The sequence below is a fragment of the Phocoena phocoena genome, chromosome 18 (assembly GCF_963924675.1).
Source record: "Phocoena phocoena chromosome 18, mPhoPho1.1, whole genome shotgun sequence".
In the NCBI taxonomy this organism is placed as follows: Eukaryota; Metazoa; Chordata; class Mammalia; order Artiodactyla; family Phocoenidae; genus Phocoena; species Phocoena phocoena.
In genome coordinates, this window is record NC_089236.1 from 67,829,142 (window position 1) to 67,851,510 (window position 22,369).

The window sequence follows — 22,369 nt, forward strand, 5'->3', positions numbered from 1 at the left end:
TCTAAATTCCATGGTGCAACGTGGCTGGGGCACTGGAATCCAGTCTTGCTAGTCTGGTGAAAAAAAAAAAAAAGATGTTTAAGGTGGAGAGGAGAGGTGGGAGGGCCGCTCCGTATGTCTTAGGTGGAGCTGGATCTGTGAGAACCATATAGAGGCAGATTATTTTTTCTCTTCAAGAAGGCAGAAAATAAGAAGAAAAAAGGCCTCTCATTTTCCTGCCTCAGGAGCAGCTGCTTTGCAGAGCTACCATGAGGTTTAATTAATATATGTATTTGCAGATTCTCCAAGGAAAGGCTAAGTTATGTTAAGTGTTGTAATCTAGTACATTTTCATCTTTCATGAATAATTTACACCTCATGGTGAGAAACTTGAGTAGAATTCTTTTGTATACAGCTCCTAAAGACATAATATCAGTTCCAATTTTGTGCAGTTGAAGAGAAAATGTCAAGGGTCCTTATGTGGAACTTGACTGCCTGGTGGATCGTCCTACTTATTTTACTTCAAATCCCATCCTCTTTTGCATTTTGATGGAATTTGGGGGAATCTTTTTAGATTGAAAAGTTATATTCCCAGCAGTACTTTGGCTTTTGTTGACCATAATAAAATCATGTTCATTTTTCTAATCGTAGGTTTCCTCTTTGAGAGGAATAAATATACAGCTCATCCTATATGTGTGTTTATTTCCAGCTCTAGATTTGTAAGGGAAGAGAGACTAGGCACAGTGCAGGAATTTGGATCCATTGCCAAGGGTTGCAAGATGAATGGGGTCTCGTTTTTAATAAAAGTTGCTATGAACAGAGAAAATTTTTGACTTACAGGCATCTATCTCCCCAAGTTTTGCCACTGCTGCCTGCCTTCCCACACTTGTACCTGCATGTTTGGGGAAGTCGACAGCCTTGCTGTGTGGGTGGATGGAGAGGAGAGATCCTTGCCGTCTCCTGACACAAAGCTGGCCTGACTGTCACTTCACTTACTGGATATGACGCCATGATGAGTCAAAGACAAACTGGCATGAGGTCCGGCCTCTCAGCCTCTTCCAGCATTCTCTCTGGGCCACATCTCAGGAGTCAATGGCTTCCAAGGTCAGACCTGGCTGAGTCTGCTGAACATTCTAGAGGCCACCAGTGTGGGGAGGTGCTAAGGGTACCCAGGAGTTTACTGCCTAGTCAAAGAGATGTGAAGCAATCAGACAAGGTCACAAAGTGAAATAGTCAAGGATTCAAACATTATTGCATGGGAAGTAAGCTCCACGGCAGAGCCTTGGCCCTAAGTGGGAGCGGGGAGTAAATTAGGAGTTTGGGACTAACATATACACACTACTGTGTATAACAGTGCAGAGGCAGGTCTTGAAGGATGTGTAGGAATTAGATAAGGAACTGGTGAGGTTGTTCCTGACCAGAGTGAAATGTAAGGGGTAGAGCTGGGGGTGGGGTAAGGGGCAAGGAGACTGGCCTTATAAATGTACCAGCATCATGCTTTACATGTGTTCTCACCTTTAACCCTATCAGATGGGCCCTATTCTCGCTCTTTAACATGTGAAGACATCAAGGCTCAGATGTGGCCGTGGCTCTAATCAGCAGAATGGCCTGCATTTGACCTCAAAACTCTGACCCTGAGCTCAATGCTTCCCCCTTATCCCACCTTCTTCCCCAGTAGCCTTCGTGGCTCAGATAGGAGTTTCAGAATCAGTTTCGGACTTTATCCCACAAAAGATGCAGACAGAGCAGCTATTACTACATCAGCTCTAAAGTGGGGGACAGTGTAGCTCACACGCACTAAAGGCCACACCGCAGTGAGTGAGGGAGTGAAGGGAAGACACACGTGGGCAGGACTAGAAAATCTCCTTGAGCAGGTGAGGAGAGGTTAGGTTACTGAGGAGGTCAAAAGGCAGGCTGAGGGCAGGGCAGCAAAATGCGAAACGAGAGACTTGCAAACACTCATCTACAGGAAGTGAGTGGGTAGGTGTGAGCTGGGATGGGCCGAGCGCAGGTTAACCGGTAAGGAAGCTACTTTGTTGATGAAGTGATAAAATTGGGATAGAGAGAAAAGGGAAAATGTGGGGAGGGGAGGATGAATACATTCGTCCCTCAGTATCTGTGGGGCATTGGTTCCAGGACCCCGAGTAATACCAAAATCCATGGATGCCCAAGTCCCTTATATAAAATGGCACATTTGCATATAACCTACGCACATCCTCTCTTCTACTTTAAATCATCTCTACGTTACCTAAGACAATGTAAATGCTATCTGAATAGTTGCCAGCGCATGACAGATTCAAGTGGTTTTTTTTTTGGAACTTTCTGGAATTTTATTTTTTCAAATATTTTCTATCCATGGTTGGTTGAATCCATGAATTCAGAACCTGAAGCTATGAAGGAGGACAGACGGTAACTAAGAAAATCAAGAAAATTCAGGGAGGCATTTTGATCCTTTACTCTCCCAGCAGCTCTTGCCAGTTTCTATAGTATCTGTGGATTCACCAGCTCTCAGCTCCCCGCCACATCAACCTTCTACAAGACATATCTCCCGATGACTTACATAAATAGAATGGCTCCTGTTGACACTTCTTCACTTTTATTTGTACTATAAAGGAGAAATTTGTTGCCTGGTGTTTTCTGACACTGGTTTATGAAAAACTACAGCTAGTCTAGCACTTAGACTCCATCATGCCTCGGCATCACATATAATGTGCTGAAACTTTTGGTCTGTCTGTTTTAACTCTCAGTGATCAAATTATAGTATTATCGTCACTCTCCTTGCTCTGGAGTTTCCAAAGATCTCAGAGTTTATGTCGATGAGCTTCCTATAATCAAATACAGACACTTTTCGGTATTTACCACAATGCATTTCTGGAAGCGGCATCATTAAGCTGAATGCTGTAAAACGTCACCCATTTTCCCATAGTCACTGTTGCCTCAGGCACTGCAGGTCTGACCCAAGACCTGCATTAACTACATCAAAGTTATGAGAGGCAATAAGTCAAAAGAGCAAACTGACTACAACCATGCCATACTTCTACAATAACAGAAAAGGGAAATGATGATGCAAGTTACATTATAAATTGGAACAAGACCCCAGATCAGTAAGGTGGCTTACCCAAGTCACATAAATAATAAGAGAGCCAGGACTAGAACCCAATTGTCTGTGTCCTGCCTAGGGTAGTGTTTTTTCCCTTTCACCACACTGCCTTCCTGAGAAAGTGCTTTAAATAATCATTAAAGGGACCCCAAAGTACTACAGAGCATACAGACAGCACAAAGATAACACAAGCGTCTCTCCATGAGTAAGCTCTTACCAAGTGCCAGACATCATGCTAAGCTTTTATACGAAATATCTCATTAAAACCCAAAATGGCCCTGTAAGGAAATATTCTTCTCCCTAATATACAGATACGGAGACTGCAGCTTTGAGAAGCTGAAAAACTTGTGCAAGGTCATCTATTAAGTGGCAAAACCAGCTATACAACCTCCCCCAAGCTCCTAACCTTCCATTTTACAATGAGGAAAAGGACCTACAATGGTTAAGTGACTCATTCAAGGTTACGTAAGGGATTAGAAACTGATCTCCTAACACCATGCTTAGTCCTCTTTCCCTCCCTCAAACCATAATCCAACATGAATATGCTAGCTATACATTTTTTTGAACAGTCAATGGATTTTCTTCCTCCTTAAAATTTAGAAAGGTTTTGGAGGAATCAAAAAGATACCCACGGATATTAAACTCAATTCCTTCTTTTTCTCAAAATATTGCTCATAACTCTTCCATTATTCATTCTTTCAATTCTTGTCATTGTTATCCCGAGATATTTGAAAGGGCCAGAGAACCACTTTAGTTATGAAGATCCAGGAGAAAAGGAATTGCTTGAATCAATTCCTATTGTTCATCTTCTTTTCTTTGGTCTTCTCTGACCCCTGTAACATTAAGGATGGCCTTGAACAAGGAAAGAAGTTAAAATAGGGAGATCTAAGGTGTGTGTGAAGAATGAGAAGAAAACCCTACCATATTCCTTTGCCTTGGAAAACTGTGTTTAAGAATTGCTTTCTTTTTTTTTTTTTTTTAACATAAACTCATAACCTAAGTCCCCTCATTTTTCCTGCTGGTTATGTGAACCTATCTGAGAAGAGGTGAAGGTTTGAAAATTGAAGTATGGGTGTTTATTAGACAAGACTGGGTGTGCAGAAGCATCCATAAATAGTGGTTTGCTCTAAGCCCAGTGATCTAAGAATTATTAGTAAATGCTATACCTTGTCAAAATATTCATATTCATGTTTTGTGGCATAGCCTAGGAAATTAAAATAGGCGAACTATTACGACAGGATAACAGTAGCACCTGCTTACTACCACCAAGCACTTGTTAATTACATTATCTAAGGCTCACAACTACTTATGCATTAGGGACAACGTTTGATTCCCATTACAGAGAAGAGAAATACTAAGAATAAAAGATGTTGAATCACTTACCCATGGTAACACAGTTATTAGGTCTAGAAGCTGGGTTTGAACTGGATCTAAATTTAAAGAGTAGGAGATGCTGCCTCCCATGGGATGTAACTTTTTTTTAACTTGATTTTTTATTTATTATTTAATTAAATCAATTAATTTATCTATTTGGCCACACCCCATGGCATGCGGAACTTCCTGGACCAGGGATTGAACTCGTGCCCCCTGCAGTGGAAGCGTGTAGTCTTAACCACTGGACCACCAGGGATGTAACTTTCTATTGCAGTAGACTTTGATCACTGTATGGTACTGGATGTTGATGCTTTTATAATAAAAGATTTTAGTTTGGAAAATGATTAATATGAATGACAGTCAAGACTTTCACGAACAATAAAGAAGTTCAGCCTATATTTATTTAGTTGTCAGTGACAGGTCAAGATATACATACACAGAAAGGGAAGTGCATTTGACATCTTAGAAAATCCTAATCTCATCAAAATCAGATTTATTATCAATACACATGGAGTGTCAAACAGATCATATAATATTTAAATGCACAAAATTATTAGTTGAATGCCTATTTAAGTAGAAGCTGAAACCAAATTTTATTTAGGATTATGAATTTTCAAATAAATAGACCAAGGGAAGGGAAGCAACATTTATCAAAAAACACTACTACATATCAGACACTTTATATACATTACATAATTTAATATTCAGTAGAACTCTGTGAAGTGTCTCATCCATTTTCCAGAGGAGAGCAAATTTTAAAGAATAATGTGCTTAAGATTCAAGCAGGTTGGAAGTGGCTGGACAGTTTTAGAACTCAGGTTCACTGATCTCCAAATCCTGTTCTCTTGTTTCTCCACCATATTTGAATTAGATTGGAGCTTATGGTCAATGTAGGACTGGGGTGAAGTTCTTTATATGGTTCCCTTAAAAACTGCTAACTACTGAATTTACCTATTGGTTTACAAAGTTTTAACCATTTAAGAAGAAAGTTCCAGTAGAAGCAAACTTTTTTAAAATCCAAGTTCGATATCAGAAATGTCTGAAAATATGGTTAGTTGATGAGACCAACAAGGAAATTCAAATTTCAGTCCAGTAAACAAGAGCTAGAAAGCAGATGAATGAGGGCACCATTTCACCCTCCCAAGGGTGGTAAACGGGCAAGAAACTTCTGTAAAAAAAGAGTCTACCAGGAGGAGTCCTTTCATCCAGGACTCTTTTTTTTTTTCTAAACAATAATTTTAAAAGAGAGATACTGTTTTTCTCCACTGTTTTCATAGAACCTTACCTTCATATAAATCTCAGGTTAAACGAACATCACTACTTGATTCGTTCTACTTGAGAAGGAATGTTTTGGGCAGCCTGGAGGAGGCAACTGTGAAAGGAGCGACTAGAGGTTAATTCAGTTGTAGGTAAAACCATAGAGCTCAATTCCATAGTATCCCAAGGAATCGATGACGATTCAGGTACGCAAACAGAACAATTCCATTTTGAAGCCCAAAATGGGGAGGATAAAAAGAAGGACTGGAGGGAAAGAAGGAAGGAGGCGTTAAGTATTGGCAAGAAAGGAGAAGAGGGGTTATTGTTTAATGGGCACAGTTTCAGTTTGGAATGACGAAAAGTTCTGGAGACGGAGGGCAGTGACAGGTGCATAACAGTGTCAGTGCACTCAATGCCACTGAGCCGTACACTTAAAAATGGTTAAAATGGTCAGTTTTATGCTCTGCTTACTTTACCACAATATTTTAATTGGGTGAAGGATCTGAATAGACATTTCTCCAAAGAAGAAAGAATTAGGATTGGAAAGAAAGATGCCTAATTATACGTAGGTTTTTGTTTTTTTTAATCCATAGTATAAAATTAATCTTTTCACATTAAAAATTATTTATTGTTGCTGTGTTTTCCTTTAAGAGTTCTCTTTTCATGAAACAGGTAACTGAGTGCAAATGCAAATTCTTCCTCAGTGAACCATGCAGGCTAGAAGCTGAGTCTATTCTGAGGCCATAACAAAAGCCCACTGTTAACCCAGTGCAATGCATCTTCATACTTTTTCTCAACAAATGTTTATAAAGAGCCCACTATGTGTCATGTGAAATTCAAAATTCTGGGAATACAGCAATGAACAAAACAGTCCCTGTTCTTGTGGCTCTTACACTGTCAAGGGGACAGGCAATAAACCAACATGTAAGTAATTACAGTCAAAGTAATTATTATATAATAAGGATCACCTCAAAAAGTAGAGAAGCTGAAAGAATGGGCCTAAGCACTGAGCTTTGAGGGAGGACAGTTAGTAACAGAGAAGTAAGAGAGAATGTAGGAGCTTGCTTTCTTCCTTTGGTTTCTATTTTGCCATCTATTATACCAGGATATTTAGGGCACTTTCTGAGGAGTTATTAGGGAGGACAGATGGCAACCTGGTTAACTACCCACCACACTGCAGAGATGCCAATGTGGTACAAGCAGAGTGAGACACTAAGGCCCAGAAGGGTCACAAAGCTGGTTGGTGGCACAAACAAGCCTCCCGAAATTCCACTCCAGGGCTCTCTTTGATTTTTCCTTTGCACCATCATTTTACACACATTGAGTGGTTTTGTTCATCTTTCTCTCGCTCTCTGACACACATACACAAACACCCAGGCAAAGAACTAAAAAGGAAGAAAACAAAACAAAACTACTTTTGCTGGAAATCTATAAATGGCAGTGTCATCCTATCAATTTGAGAACTGTGGAAGATGACTACAGTACACAAAGGCACACTTCACGTCCCATGCATGACATTAACTTACCCTTCTGTTTACTGAATCCCAGCATTTGGTTACTTTTCTGCCTTTGGTGTCTTAAAAGCCAGTTCTTAGCAGACTGAATTATACATTCTGCTCCACTGTTTTACTACGGCCAAGATGTGCCCAGGATCCTAAGTCTAACATAATGGCAGTGGATACAAAAGCAGGGCGCTGAGCAGGATTGGGGACTTAATGTTGAATCCAGCAGGATCTTGCTTCTGTGATTTTTCTTGGCCTGATTCTTCAATTTATTACTGGGAGCAAAACCCCATATTGAAAAAAACAGGTTTAAAGGAATGCTTTTGGAATTTCTTTTCAGTCGCTGCATAAACTGGTTTTTAAAGGTAGAAAAAATGTTTTCTTAGATTCTCCCTTCATGTCCAGAGGTCACCTTCCCTGAAGTAGCCTCAGATGTGGGCAGCCTGTCTAATCCCAGACAGCCTTGTTTGCTCCGGATCTCACTGCACATATTCTAAACTTAATATTTTTAGAAAAATATCTTATTACCTTTTCTATAATATTTTACAGTATTTTTAAATAGTGTGGCCCAATTATTATATATTATTTCTTGATGTAGTAGAGGAATTTAGCCTTCCTTAATATACATACAGTCCCTAATTTTAAAAATGTTTGTTCAAAATTCCCTTTGCCACTTGGCTTGGAACTCAAGTAATTTTCCTATGGAGACAGTGGTGGATTTGATGGTTAGGTCTCCAGGCTGGCCTATAATAGTGTACTTAACTGGTGACATTGCTCAAGGATAATATTGTGCTCACAGCATGAAAGAGGCTAAATACCATGTGCATGGATGTTTCCACATCTTTAGAATTCAAGAAAGATGCCAAAAGCATATGCTTAACCCAAAGCCCCAGACAGTGTGTGATAGGAAAGTCCTTCACCTTCTCCACCAGCTGAGGGTAGAGGAACCACAGTCTATGGTTCATGGCGTGATTGGAATGTTTGTTGGGGAAGGTGTGCGGAGTAGGAATGGGATGTACGGTGTGGAACCAAGAATGCCAGAGGATGAATAGGAAGGTAAAAGCTGGAACCTGGTCCTGGGTGGCCACCAGATGCATTCACACCACCCTCTTTCGCATTTGCCTTGGATGCTATAATTGATTTGCCAATTTCTTTTTTCCTGGCTGTCGTGTGGCCCTTCCAATCTAGCATTTTGTTCTACTTCGACCTGCTCTGGCACCTGCAGAGCAAACATGGTCTCATAGCCCCTCTCTTCCTGAATGAGCACACAACACTCCCGAAAGCGATTTTCTTTTCAACACTGCTATAGCAACAGGGGGAAGGGTGAGGAATAGAAAAGCTCCTCTCCAATGCCTTTCCTTTCTTCCTCATAAATATCATTTTGGAGAAAAAGTCACCCATGAATGATGTATGGATTTTTAGATGATCTGAGGTGTAGATTCCCGTCTCACCATGAAAGCAACAGAAGTAAGCCTCAGCGTTCCCTCAGGGGTGGAGCTGGGAATCGTGATCAAAGCATCGCTGCAATACTCACAAGAGGCTGGATTTTCCCAGGTGACTTGGACTCATGCAAGGAGTGGGATCTTACTCAAATCAAGCAGTTCCATGTATGTATTTTATCCAGATGATATCAATCGCCAGGGTGGACCCTCGTCAGTAATTTTCAGTGAGGCCAGTGTTACTGCCTTTCATACAAAAACTCAGTTAGTAGTATTTTAAATGATAATTCTTAGAAAGTATATCTGAAAAGTCTTTTTGTTCAAATATCGTAGAGTGGAAAATACTAGACAGTCGTGAGTCATCAGCAAAGTGATATGTCATTGAAAACAGAAGAATTAGAGTTTTAAGTGTAAACTTTATATTAATGACAGAAGGCAAAACAATAATCTGCACTGAAGTACCTTTAAGTTCTGCTAAATATTGTGGGCCTTCCCACCAACCTCAGGTTGCTCTTCCCAAGAGTGAAACTGGTTGTCACACTTGAGAATTTTCTCCCACAACCCAGTATATGCCTTTTCTGTATAAATAAAACTCCACTTGGAAAACAAGTCAAATACGGCAGAAGACCCTGCCCTGCCCTGGAAAAACGCACCGCTCAAATAATGAATGTGACTGGTTTTCAAAGTGTCTTTTCATGCACCTCTAATTATCTTTGAACTTTTTATACAATTAAAATTTACAAATACTGGGACTTCCTTGGTGGTCCCCCGGCTAAGACTTCGCCTTGCAATGCAGGGGGTGCGGGTTCAATCCCTGGTCAGGGAGCTAAGATCCCACAGGCCTCGCGGCCAGAAAACCAAAAACAGAAAACAGAAGCAATACTGTAACAAATTCAATAAAGACTTTAGAAAAGGTCCACATCAAAAAAAATCTTCAAAAACAAAATTTACGAATAGTCATGAAATAAGTCAAAGTTCTTGAAAGTGTTCATTGATCAACACATATCACGAGAATTACTCTGATAACATATGTCCACCAAGAAACCAAAGGCATTTGCTTTCGATGTTAATAATTCATAGTATGCTAATCTATAGTAATCTACCCTAGAATTAAGTACAGAATTCTCTGGCAGCCAAAGATGTACAAATGTCTTTCTGCTTTTGTATAGTTTGCTTCAACCAAAATACAAGTTTCACCTCTCAGACAAAACCAGGGAATTTCAGACAGTAGAGGCTTCCATGGAGAAGACGTGTGGAGCGCTAGGGAGAAGATGCAGAGAATATTAAATAACGCAGGGCCTGGAGGACGGAGGAACACCAGTGGAAAGTAGCGAAGAGCAACATGAGTGAGAGGAACAAGAAGAATACCGTGAATAAAGACAAAGATACTGGGATGGTGAGCAACAGGCTGGCCTCCTTAGCTTGGCCATATTTTTAGGAAATTCCATCCAGTTGTCTATTTTTAGATTAATGATAAGTTTTGTTTAAGGAGACAGTGAAACATCCCTTTCTTTAATTATCTTCTGAGGAAACAGGGCCCTGTAACCATGAGAAGAGATTTCTAAGAAATATTCTAAGTCTAGAAGTTTTCTTCAGGTGCCATTTTTGTTTATCTGCCATGTTTCCATTCTCTGAGTGATTCTGCCCCCAGCCTGGAATATTTTTCCTTTTATCTATATAGAAGATGGGGTGGGGGGATGGGGATGAATGTTTCTTTTTCTTGGATATTCCTGAAGCCTTAGCTGTTCTGAAAGGGTAAGAGATGTAAACTCTCCAAGGGGTTCTTTTCCTGCCTCCACTGCAACCTCTTGCTTGTGAGAGGCCTGTTGGTCTTCTGTAGTTGCCAACATTGTGGCATTATGCCTCGGTAAGTTCTTACTTATTCAGCCATCCATGCAACCAGTAATTAAGAAGTGCCTCCTATATAGCTAGTCCCATCCTTTTTACTAGGGATCTAAAGAGGAATGAGACAGTGCCCCTGTCCTTATGAAATTTGGTTGTGCTGTGGACCCAGTTAATGCAACAGCCCTGCTTGGAAATGTCTGCTTGAGCTCTTATGCTAGTGGTATGCAGATCCACTGAGATTCCTTCAGATTTCAGCAAGGCCACACAGATATTTGATAAGGTATATTATATCTACCTCTCCAAACTCAACGTTACAAAGACAGTTAGTATTGAATGTTTAACTGAAACATTCATTAGCCCTCTTTTCTAACTGTTTCTCGTGGTTTGGATCCCTAGAAACAGTTGGTCTTTTCACTGAAATGTTTTTTTCTATCATTTAAGCCAAGCAGTAAGAGTTCTTACTGAATTTACTACTGAACTAACATTTTAAAGGATAACTCATCTGACATCTCTGAATGTGTGCAATGAACACACTGACATAAGAAGTGCGAACATGTCTAGAAGTCATCTAGAAGCTCACAATTTCCAAAATTATTTATATGTACATTTCCTGGAGATCAGCCACAAGGTAGAAAACTCAGAAAGTATTAATACTTGATACCTGTGAAGCACTGAGGAAATTATATGTTGATTTATCTTCTTTGAACCCTCTTGCCTGAGTGCTAGTTAGTTCCGCTGTTGAGTTCGTGGTATTCACGCTTTCAAGTTCAGTGTTTTAGCTTCTGCACAGACTATTTTGCTTTCAACCGAGTGCATTTCTCACTCTGGTCAGCTCTTTTTCAAGTGCACACCAAAGGTAAGGGCACATGATGGCTCATTCTGAATCCATCATCATCTTGGAAAAGACAAGGCAATATGTATATTTCGTATCTGGTGAATCAGTCAAGGGAGGTCAGTAATTTCTTCTTAGGTAGAAGGTGCCGGTGGGTCAAGTACCCTGTTCCTTTGGGTGAAAGCCAAATGTCTGAAAGTTGCAGGATGAACTCCCCATTAGACGTGCTCTCTTGATCCCGCCCACCATCACCAGCGCTGCCTCCCTGGATGATGCCTTCAGCCTTGGCTACGGCCCGGCTCAGGAAGCTAGCAATCCAGGCTTAGTAGATATCTCCTTCAAGAAAGTAAGGCTCAAGGAGAACACAAACTAGCAGCTCAGAGCTGAATTCAGCCCAAAGATATATCTGACCCATACAGAGTTGTTTTCCGTAATGTGAATCAGCAGCTGAATTTCCAGCTTCTTTTGGAAGATGGAAAGGTCAGGCACTATAGAGCCCAGGCTTCTGCAGGTGACAGGTGGCTGGAGGTGAGTACCTGCTGCTCCATTCCTTCTAGGCACGGGCGCTTCCATCTGCCACACTTCCAGGCTGATCCACCCACTTATGCCCATTTCCTGCCTAGCCCCAGTAGGCTTAGCATTCAGGCAGTGCCTAACCCGGTCCTCTTTGCAGTGAGCTTGACTGCCATTGCACTGTGAGTCAACGGTAGGCATTTCACTGGGGATGCAGGGGTTATTAAATGGCTGCTCATAACACATTTGGTGGGGAAACAACCCATTTAATGTTCTTTGAGGCCATTCATATTTTGTCTTCAGTATATACAAATGAGACTCATTGTGTCCTGGGCTCATATGGGAATCATTTACGGATGTGGATTAAGCAGAATCTTTACATTCTTAAATCCAACCACCTGAAGGAGATGTTCATTGCTTGGTAGACTCTGTTGCAGCCAACTGATACTTTTGCCTGCAGACACTCTTGTTAAAACTAGAGGGTCCGGGCTTCCCTGGCGGCGCAGTGGTTGAGAGTCCGCCTGCCGATGCAGGGGACACGGGTTCGCGCCCCGGTCCGGGAGGATCCCACATGCCGCGGAGCGGCTGGGCCCGTGAGCCATGGCCGCTGAGCCTGCACGTCCGGAGCCTGTGCTCCGCAACGGGAGAGGCCACAACAGTGAGAGGCCCGCATACCGCAAAAAGACTAGAGGGTCCACTGAAGATTTATGGACGCAATCATTTTTTGAGATCAAGTGTGTCTTTGTCTTAAAAACAGAATCACCGATTTGGTGGGCATCAGCTATTCTCATTTTTGTGTGTTCTCCTTTTAGTGGAAAAAGAAATTGAAAATAATGCTTTCAGTTCAAGATTTTGATTTACCATAAAAGGTTAGCTAGAATCTTATTTTAATAATTTAATCCCCATCTTCATCATGATTCTGTTATAGAAAATAATACTTATTTGAGTCTATCAGAGAGATAAACAGAAATACAACTTGTTCAATATGTTCGATTTCTTTCCTATGATACAGCTTGCCAGGGCCCCTTAGAAGCTGAAGCGGTGGAACTCTGATTGGGTAGGGGCTTCTGCTGTCATAAGCAGACATGTTTGCAGCATCCGTCTGGAGGAGGCCTAGGGTAGGATGTGGTTGACCACCCAGGCAGGGATGACCTAGCAGGGAGCCTAGCAGCCCACAGGTCCATCAGCAGTTGCTATGCACCTGGTTCTTGCACACTGTCATTGCTGCCTCTCATCCAGTGCTCCAGGCTCTGTTTGCTTTAGGCCCTACCCCATGGCCTCGCCTTTCCCTGATTCCCAAGCTCCCAGAGGGGTTCTGAGCACTGACCTCCACTGGCACCCTGAGAGGCGCAGACCTGCTCTTTGGAATCACTGTCTCCTGGTCCCATCCCAGACTGTCACTACACCCTGGAGGGGATTCCCATGCCAGGGAGCAGAGTGAGCTAACATCTCTAAGCTCATGCTGGTTTGCACAAGTACTTGGTATACTGTGCAAGCCAGCTGACACTGTTCATGCTGCCTTCTCCATGTCTGTGAAATATGACCGGCAATACTGACATAGCTCTTAAGGCTTTGATAAAAATTTCTTAGTACCTCCTGGAAAATCAGGGGAGTATCTATTAAAATTAAAACAGAGACAATAACGATGCTTCAGGGAGGGGACTTTTAGGGGACCTAGTGTAGTAGCTATTTCTCTGACCTCTACATATGCTGGCAGTCCCCAGGGGAGTTTTCGACTGACCTTTCCAAAAAAGCATGGGCTGCAGTGCCTGGAGGTTGAGGAAGGAATTTTGGATATCAGCCTCAGTTTTGATGAGTTCAGGGCAGGAAGGATGCCACTGACAGCCAGTCTATAGAGGTCACTTTGGTGAACTGTGGTTTAATTAACCATTGTTTTAAAATAGACCAGCTCAGGATTAGGACTTGTCAATATCAGACTTGGAGCCCATGTTCTGGGACCACATATAAGCCTGTTCTTTTAGGAATTTTGTATCTATATTGAAATATTCAGGTACCTCCTGAAGCTTTTTTTTTTTTTTTTTTTTTTTTTGCGATACGCGGGCCTCTCACTGTTGTGGCCTCTCCCGTTGCAGAGCACAGGCTCCGGACGTGCAGGCTCAGTGGCCATGGCTCACGGGCCCAGCCGCTCCGCGGCATGTGGGATCCTCCCGGACCGGGGCGCGAACCCGTGTCCCCTGCATCGGCAGGCGGACTCTCAACCACTGCGCCACCAGGGAAGCCCCCTCCTGAAGCTTTTGATCCTCCTGGCCATTGAAATTACAATGGAGGCTGAAGAAGTTTTCATATATAGAACCTATTTTATATGTTCATATTGAATTGGTGTGGAAGAGAATCTCCGAAGAGAGGCAACAGGGAAACACAAGATTACCTATTCATCTTATTTTAAATTATGGTTTTTTGATGTGAATTAAAAATATAATCTGACTAAAGAAAAGCCATAGCAAAAACTAGACAGAAGAGCCCTCTTTCCCTCAAAACAGCTTCTCCACACCCTTCCCGCTTGACACACGCCCACTTGGCCCTCCTCTTCCCTCCAGAGGTTCCATCCTGCTGGAAACTGTCCTCCCCTCCCCGTGGGCCCTACGACCTGTAATGTCATGTGCCTTCTAACATCAGAAGCAGTGATCAAAGGGGCAGGAGTGCAACAAGAGGCTCTCATTGGGGAACCGGTCCTCATCTGCATTCCTGATCTGTCTATATTTCCAAAATGTATTTCACCCCAGAGTACACTTAATTCAGACTGTACCAACAAGCTATATTTCTCAGGAAAATATTTAATAATCAAACGGTATTTCTGAGAAAAATGCTACCACCAAAAAACACCCATAGCTTTCCTACCATCTAAGATCAAATCTCTTAAACCTCTTGAAGCTCACAGCTGGCGGGGATGTAATTCATTTTTTAATATCACACATACAGTCCTCAAGACAGCCCAACACATAGACCAGGGTATGGCCAGAGTTTTCTGGCCTAGATGCCAGGAAGCAGTGCGGCTGAGAGTTCAGTAGTACCAGAGGTCATTTTTATTTACGTCTTTATCCATACAACGGATGGTGTGTAGGCTGAGGCAGAGGGGCAAAGCAGTCTGGGTGAGCCCAGTTAATGCTTCTAGTTAACTTCAGGGCTGATTTACAGTTCAATTACATCTGGGTGGCCGGACACGTCTGTTTGTCAAAGTCAAGTCCAAAGCATTGTTAACTAATTTCTATAATACAGATTTGTCCATTGCTGGGCTCTCTGTAGGATACTTTTTCTTTCCAGGTGGTTGGGAATTTTCATCCTATATGGCATTTTCATTTCAGTTAATAAGCAAGAATGTGAATATGTTCTAAAGCATATATTATTATATATATCAATTTAAGAAATTGCAAGTTTGTTTTCCATAAATATTTTAGAGAGGCTTCTGCTAAAGTGAAAAGAAAGACAAAAGAAAAACATGATCTGATGTCCTAGGGCACATTCTTATTTGGAAAACTTATAGACAAGATTGAAGCTAAGGGATGAAATAGAATAATTCCTATTTAATAATCAAATATCTAAATCTAAGAATGAAGCTATAATATAGCCATCTGAAGAATTTGAATGTTAGCTATTTGCAATGACTGTTCAAAGACAGTATGATGATAATATTTACATATAAACCATTATATCTCATTATTTTTAGTTGTATATCAGTACATGAGATATTTTTTCCCAATTAATTTTAAATTCCTAGAACTTTTTGAAAAACAAAAAAGTGATCTGCTGTTATCCAAAGTTTTGAGTTTCCATTTAGTATAAATATTTAACATACATGAATTCTTCCTCTATTTTTATCAATTCCATACATATCTGTATATTCCAATAAAATAAAGGATACTCATATTTATTTCAGAGGAGAAATTAAGTGTATGTACTAAAACTGTTTTATATTAACTGCAGAAATACCCACTTAACGTAAAAAATATCCACATGTATAAATTCTGACATATGGGATAAGAAATCATACTTGTAGAAATGAGGCTTTTATTGGGAACTGGATCCCAGTGTGTAGGAATATTGGCTGACCTTGACCATAAAGAATATTTACCAGTTATTTGGAAAACGAAGACTCTTGGCTATTTAATAAATAAACATTTTGTTTATTAATTGCACAAAGTTTGGTCAAAGCATTGCACAAAGAATAAATATTTTTGTTAGAATGTGTCAAAAGCTTGGCTTTTAAGCTTGACATTTAGTTGACTGGGTCACACAGGGCAAACTCCCTGTCCTTTGCAAAGTTATGAAGTTGGAAATGAACTTATGTCAAACTTGCATTTGATAGTTTAGTTTTATCTGTGCTTTTGGAATTATCAAGACTGTTTTTAACAGCTTTATTAGAATGTTATTTCTTGTTTCTTTAATATGGGACATTTAAACGGTTCCTGAATTTGAAACTAATTGTTATTGTATCTTGGGAACAAAATTACTTTTGATGGGAACATATCTTTGAATTATAAATGCAAGTTAATAGATAAGTATTACTTAATTTGTTACACATTTTAAAATATTTATATTTAATCTTTACAAAGAACCTTTCACGTACAAACTAATTCTTTGATTAGACTTCCTGATCACATTAGCAAATGTTAATTGAATGAGAATTGAATGTATAATAAAGAGATACGAAGCCAAAACTAAGAGAAGAGATTAAGGTCTAAACACACTGCATGCCCATATATATGCAGTCACAGTTTTACAGAAAACAGTGTGCATTGGAATCATCATTCTTTACAGCGGTCACACAGCAGAATGCTTACGTGTAAACATTTTCAGCATGAAGGGTGGGGATTGTGCAAAATTATAATTGCATCAAAACTATGAGAAATTGCAGGAAATTCCTATTTTTAAATGTCTATCTTCAAAGAGTAAAACTTAAACTAGCTATCTTCCCTCAAGAAGGATGTCTAAATCACACTTGTCTTTTTCTTTAACAGATAATTCTGAAATAATCAGCAGAAACGGAATGGAATGCCAAGAATCTGCATTGAGAATAACTAAACATTGTTACTGTACATACTATCCTGTTTCCTCCTCAATAGAATTGCCACAAACTGCATGCTAAATAAAGATTTAGTTCTTCTGGACAGACCACAACTCTAAGAAGCTAGTGCTGCTATATCATATATGAGTATTAAATATGGTATGCTTAGTATATTCCAACCTAAGATAGTTAACTACCTGAGACCAGCTGTGATGTTTAAAGACATAAAGGATAAAGTTTACTTTTAAAGGGTTTCTAAACATAGTTTCTGTCCTAGGAATATTGTCTTATCTCCATAACTATAGCTGATGCAGAAAGTCCAACCAATTTACTCATTTTGACTCAGAATATTTCAAAGTTAGCAATAAACAATTAGCATTAGTTAAAAAAAAAACAAAAAACCTATTCCAAGGGCAGGTTCGATTCTAACTTCAATTACTGTCATTTCATTTACCTACTGGATCAAAGCTGTTTCACTTCTTGACAACACGAATGCTGCAGCAAAGATGAGAAGTGAAGTAAAACCGTTACCTGTCCTGCAGGTCTAAAATTTGAACGGAAATTCAAGCACAAGTACTGGGGACACATCAAAGTGTGGTATTTGGTTTGCCTGGAGATGCCGCATTGAATCATGTGATTCTAGAATAACATTAACTAGATTGAAAAAGAAACTTTGCACGGTATGATCTTCATACCCCACCAAACAAAGTCTTGAAGGTATTATTTTACAAGTATATTTTTAAAATTGTTTTATAAGAGAGACTTTGTAGAAGTGCCTAGATTTTGCCAGACTTCATCCAGCTTGACAAGAATGAGAGGCCCATGCCAACAGTCTAATCAAAAGGATTAGTCTTTCAAACTCACCATCCGGTTGCCTGTTACAGAATAACTCTTCTGAACTAAAAACCTAGACAAACAAGGAAGCTGTAGGTGAGGAGATCTGTATAATATTCTAATTTAAGTAAGTTTGAGTTTAGTCACTGAAAATTTGACTGTGACTTTAATCTAAATTACTATGTAAACAAAAAGTAGATAGTTTCACTTTTTAAAAAATCCATTACTGTTTTGCATTTCAAAAGTTGGATTAAAAGGTTGTAACTGACTACAGCATGGAAAAAATAGTTCTTTTAATTCTTTCACCTTAAAGCATATTTTATGTCTCAAAAGTATAAAAAACTTTAATACAAGTACATACATATATATACACATACATATATATATACTATATATGGATGAAACATATTTTAATGTTGTTTACTTTTTTAAATACTTGGTTGATCTTCAAGGTAATAGCGATACAATTAAATTTTGTTCAGAAAGTTTGTTTTAAAGTTTATTTTAAGCACTATCGTACCAAATATTTCATATTTCACATTTTATATGTTGCACATAGCCTATACAGTACCTACATAGTTTTTAAATTATTGTTTAAAAAACGAAACAGCTGTTATGAATTACTATTATGTGTAATTGTTTAAAACATCCCTTTTCTTTGTGAACGTATTAGTGATTGAAGTATTTTGACTTTTGAGATTGAATGTAAAATATTTTAAATTTTGGCACCACCGCCTGTTCTGAAAACTAGATGCACCAACCATATCATCTTTGTTTGAGGAAAAAGAAATCTGCCATTTTAATTAATGTCGGTCAAAGTCTAATGACTATTTATCTTATATCATAGATTTGATAACCCTATCAAAAAAAATCACATTCTAAGTGTAATCTTACATAGTGCTTGTATTGTTGCATTTGTTTTAATTTGTGGGAAAGTATTGTATCTAACTTGTATTTCTTTGGTAGTTTCATCTTTATGTATTATTGATATTTGTAATTTTCTCAGCTATAACAATGTAGTTATGCTACAACTTGCCTAAAACATTCAAACTTATTTTCTTTTTTCTTTGTTAATTCACTTAAACTCATTGAAAACATAGTATACATTACTAAAAGGTAAATTATGGGAATCACTGAAATATTTTTGTAGACTAATTATTGTAACATTGTCTTTTTTTTCTTTTGTTTCATGATTTTGATTTTTAAAGTTTTTAGCACACAACTATTTTCAGCCCTTTAATAATGGAGCATCAGAAACATCACCTATACCCCCAAGCGAATATAGGAGACTGTATTTTTACTATGATATCCATTTTCCAGAATTGTGATTGTAATATGCAAAGAGTCATAAATATGCCATTTACAGTAAGGAGGAGGCAAGGCAAATGCATAGATGTACAAATATATGTACAACAGATTTTGCTTTTTATTTATTTATAATGTAATTTTATAGAATAATTCTGGGATTTGAGAGGATCTAAAACTATTTTTCTGTATAAATATTATTTGCCAAAAGTTTGTTTATATTCAGAAGTCTGACTATGATGAATAAATCTTAAATGCTTTGTTTAATTACAGAACAAAATCACCAATATCCAAGACATGATGATAGCAATTCAACAAATACTGTAGTTAAAAGATGAACTCGCCACTTGTATGGGAACTACATTTCACTCTTGGTTTTCAGGATATAACAGCACTTCACCTAAATATTCTTTGAGCCATATCACTGGTAACATTTCTACTAAATCTTTCTGTAACACTTAAAGAATTGCCTCATTCATTACCTTACAGTGTAAACAGGAGTCTAATTTGTATCAATTCTATGTTTTGGTTGTAATATTCAGTTCACTCACCCAATGTACAACCAATGAAATAAAAGAAGCATTTAAAAGGATTTCTAGTCATCCTCCTTTCTTTGTTGTTGAGACAGATTGATAATTAGCCAAAACAAATGGCTTTTACATTCATACAGATAACATTTCGTAGCTTCAAAGAAGAGCAGGCTTTGGATTTTTGGGCTTTTTAACAGTAAGAAAAACAATTTACAAGGATCATTTTGGAACTACTTCTATTATCCTTTGAAATTAGAAATAAAAATAAATCCCACCACTCAGCCCTCATCTTCAGAATTCTGCCTGAATATGAAGAGATGTGAAGAGATCAGTAACCAAATGGGGAACAAAACGTCAGTTAATTAACAGACAAGAAAATGCCCATTAATCCATAAGACAGGCTTTCAGGTAAGAGCCTGATTGAGCAACGTGTCTTAGACCTTAGGCTTCAGATAGAGGCAGAATGATGAAACCTGTTCTACGTGGACATCCTGGCTGGGTGGACTGAGGAGAGCACAAGAGCTGAGCATCACACCTGAGGGCAGGTGCTCAACAAAGTGAGGCCTCCTGAGAGGTGTGGGGCACCTTCTCAGTCTTCTCCTTTCTCTGTCCTTTGGGGCCCATGATATTTCTCAGGGAAGGTGGGAACAGTCCTTGTCATGCAGAGGTTGGCGGAAGTCACCTCCTCTATGGGCCAAGGCAGAAACAGGGAGAGAAGAAGATTTTCTCCATGGCAGGTTTAAAGCTTCAGGCCTTCTGAGTGATTATGAGACCCCTTATAAGGGCAGACAACACAAACATTCAACAGATCAGGCATATACAAATAAAGGCACTTGTATTTTTAAACAGTGCCATCAGGAATTCCAAGGGTAAAAATACTTTCACACCTTTGTGGATGTTTGAAAAATTGGCTATATGTTTGGGTGAGCAATTTCTTTTACTGTAAAAGCAGAAGAAAAGTTGCTATTCCATCAGTCACTCCTGACAAGAAAACATTCTCTGTTAAGTTAGTTCAAGGTGTCAAGTTTCGAGAACAAGTTGTTATTTTAAGTGAAAAATCTAAGACAAACTGTACTCAAAACTTTTCACACCTGGTTTATGAAGTGTAATTTTCATCAGTAGACTGACTTTTTATGGTACTTACTACATCAAAATCAAAAGAGAAATTTAAACCTTAGAGGATAAAACTAATTTATCTCTTCAGCACAGAAAATATTTAAATATCAATTATTCTATAATTTTCTGCCAATAGGAAGGTGTTATTTTAATTTGGGGCAGCCCAAACTAAAAATAATGTTTCAGACTCAGAAACATACTCTCTTTATTATTAACCACAGTTCTTCTGCAATACTTTAAAGCTTTTAGGGGCAGCCAGGCAAACCAAAATCTAGTTCAACATTCTGACGTCCGTGACAAGGAAATACTGGCTCGCTGAAGAATGAGTTCTTCTTCCCCGCCAAATATCCTAGGGTCTCCGAAATATTAGGCTACCATTGCTGTTGGACTGGGCTATGTCCATAGAAATGACTGAGTCACTATGAATCAGAACGAATCATACAAAATGAACACAGTAGTGACTTCCCTCCATGCTTTTGGTGGGAGGGGGGGTGGCAGGGATGGGGAAGGACTGGGATTGAGAATATTCCCCAGGGACTAGCTTATGTGTCAAGCACTATGTGAAATAGTCCATATAGGTTTCTATATAGAAACTCACCCCAGTTGTTGAGGAGAATTACTAATAACTAATAAGTAAGTTCTAACAGCTGCAGAGATTCTTAATCAAGATACACAGAGGCTCTGCTGTGACAAGCAGCTTGATTCTAGATCAACACTACCTTCCCGAGTCTGCCCTCAGGGTGACTAGATCCACAGCTGTCCAGGGGATTTCCAATGCATGATCAACAGTCATGTGACTTTCTCCCTCTGCTTCAGCGACTCTGAAGAACGACGGCCCACCCATTTGAGGTGTCCTTTTAGGTCCCCCATGTAAATGTCATATGTGCTATGTGGCCTATATTTTAATAAAACCATTTCAGACATCCCCTCCAAAGTTGGTGAAAACATATAGCTATTTTCATGAAATAGGGTATAATCAGAAAGTAACTTTGTTTTGTTCATATATACTTGACATAATCCTTAGCATTATGAAGGAGTTATTATACCTGGAATGTACATGAGATATCAAGACACATAAAAATTAAGTAACTCGTTTAAGATCACATAGAGCCGCAGAACTCTCAAGCCCTGGCTTGTCCTAACTCTACGGTCATGTTGACGTGAGCTTTATTTGTGGCAAACTTTCAGGCCCAAATTTCAGAAAAGAATTCAGAGTAGACCATTCATCCAAGTTTAAGATGAAGCCATGATAAGAATCCTTTCATAGGATATATAAACAGGTTTTCTTCCCTATCGCAAGAATACAATTTATGAAATATTTTGTAGCTCTGGGCTGCAAAGTACTATTCTAGGTTTAGGACAGAGTCTAATTCTTTATTAGGACCAGAGGCAGCTGGAAGGAATGTGACATTGCACCATCTCTCTAGTTTCATCCAGTTTTTTAAATCAAACTTCAATATGATTCTCTTGAAATAAAAAATATTGAAAGTCACTGAATTTTTCCCAATAAGCGTATGTCATTAAGTCAAGATGAAGCAGCCCCTAAAAAGATGAACATGTCACATAAGCCAGAGAGAATGATTTCCTAGATAAAGGTCACACATGGATCACACACACCTAAAATCCAACTGTGTCCAGACAGTCATTCCTTTCTCTGATAACTTTGCTCTTGGGTCTTTTCAGGACTTGGGCTTATATAAACAAAGGGAGAAGTTTATTTA

The 22,369-nt window shown here is 39.2% G+C and overlaps 1 protein-coding gene across 9 annotated transcripts in view; it reads left to right on the forward strand.

Moving 5' to 3' along the window:
• The window catches only part of MBNL2 (muscleblind like splicing regulator 2), a 151,619-nt gene extending 133,143 nt beyond the window's left edge, over positions 1 to 18,476 (forward strand). For 8 of the 9 annotated variants that reach the window (XM_065896031.1, XM_065896033.1, XM_065896034.1 and 5 more), the window contains one exon: positions 16,817 to 16,944. In XM_065896031.1, the coding sequence (XP_065752103.1) occupies positions 16,817 to 16,944 (128 nt within the window). Of the gene's footprint in view, positions 1 to 16,816 lie in introns of all 9 variants that reach the window. The other variant, XM_065896032.1, reaches the window with a different exon arrangement.
• The last annotated feature ends 3,893 nt before the right edge of the window (positions 18,477 to 22,369 follow it).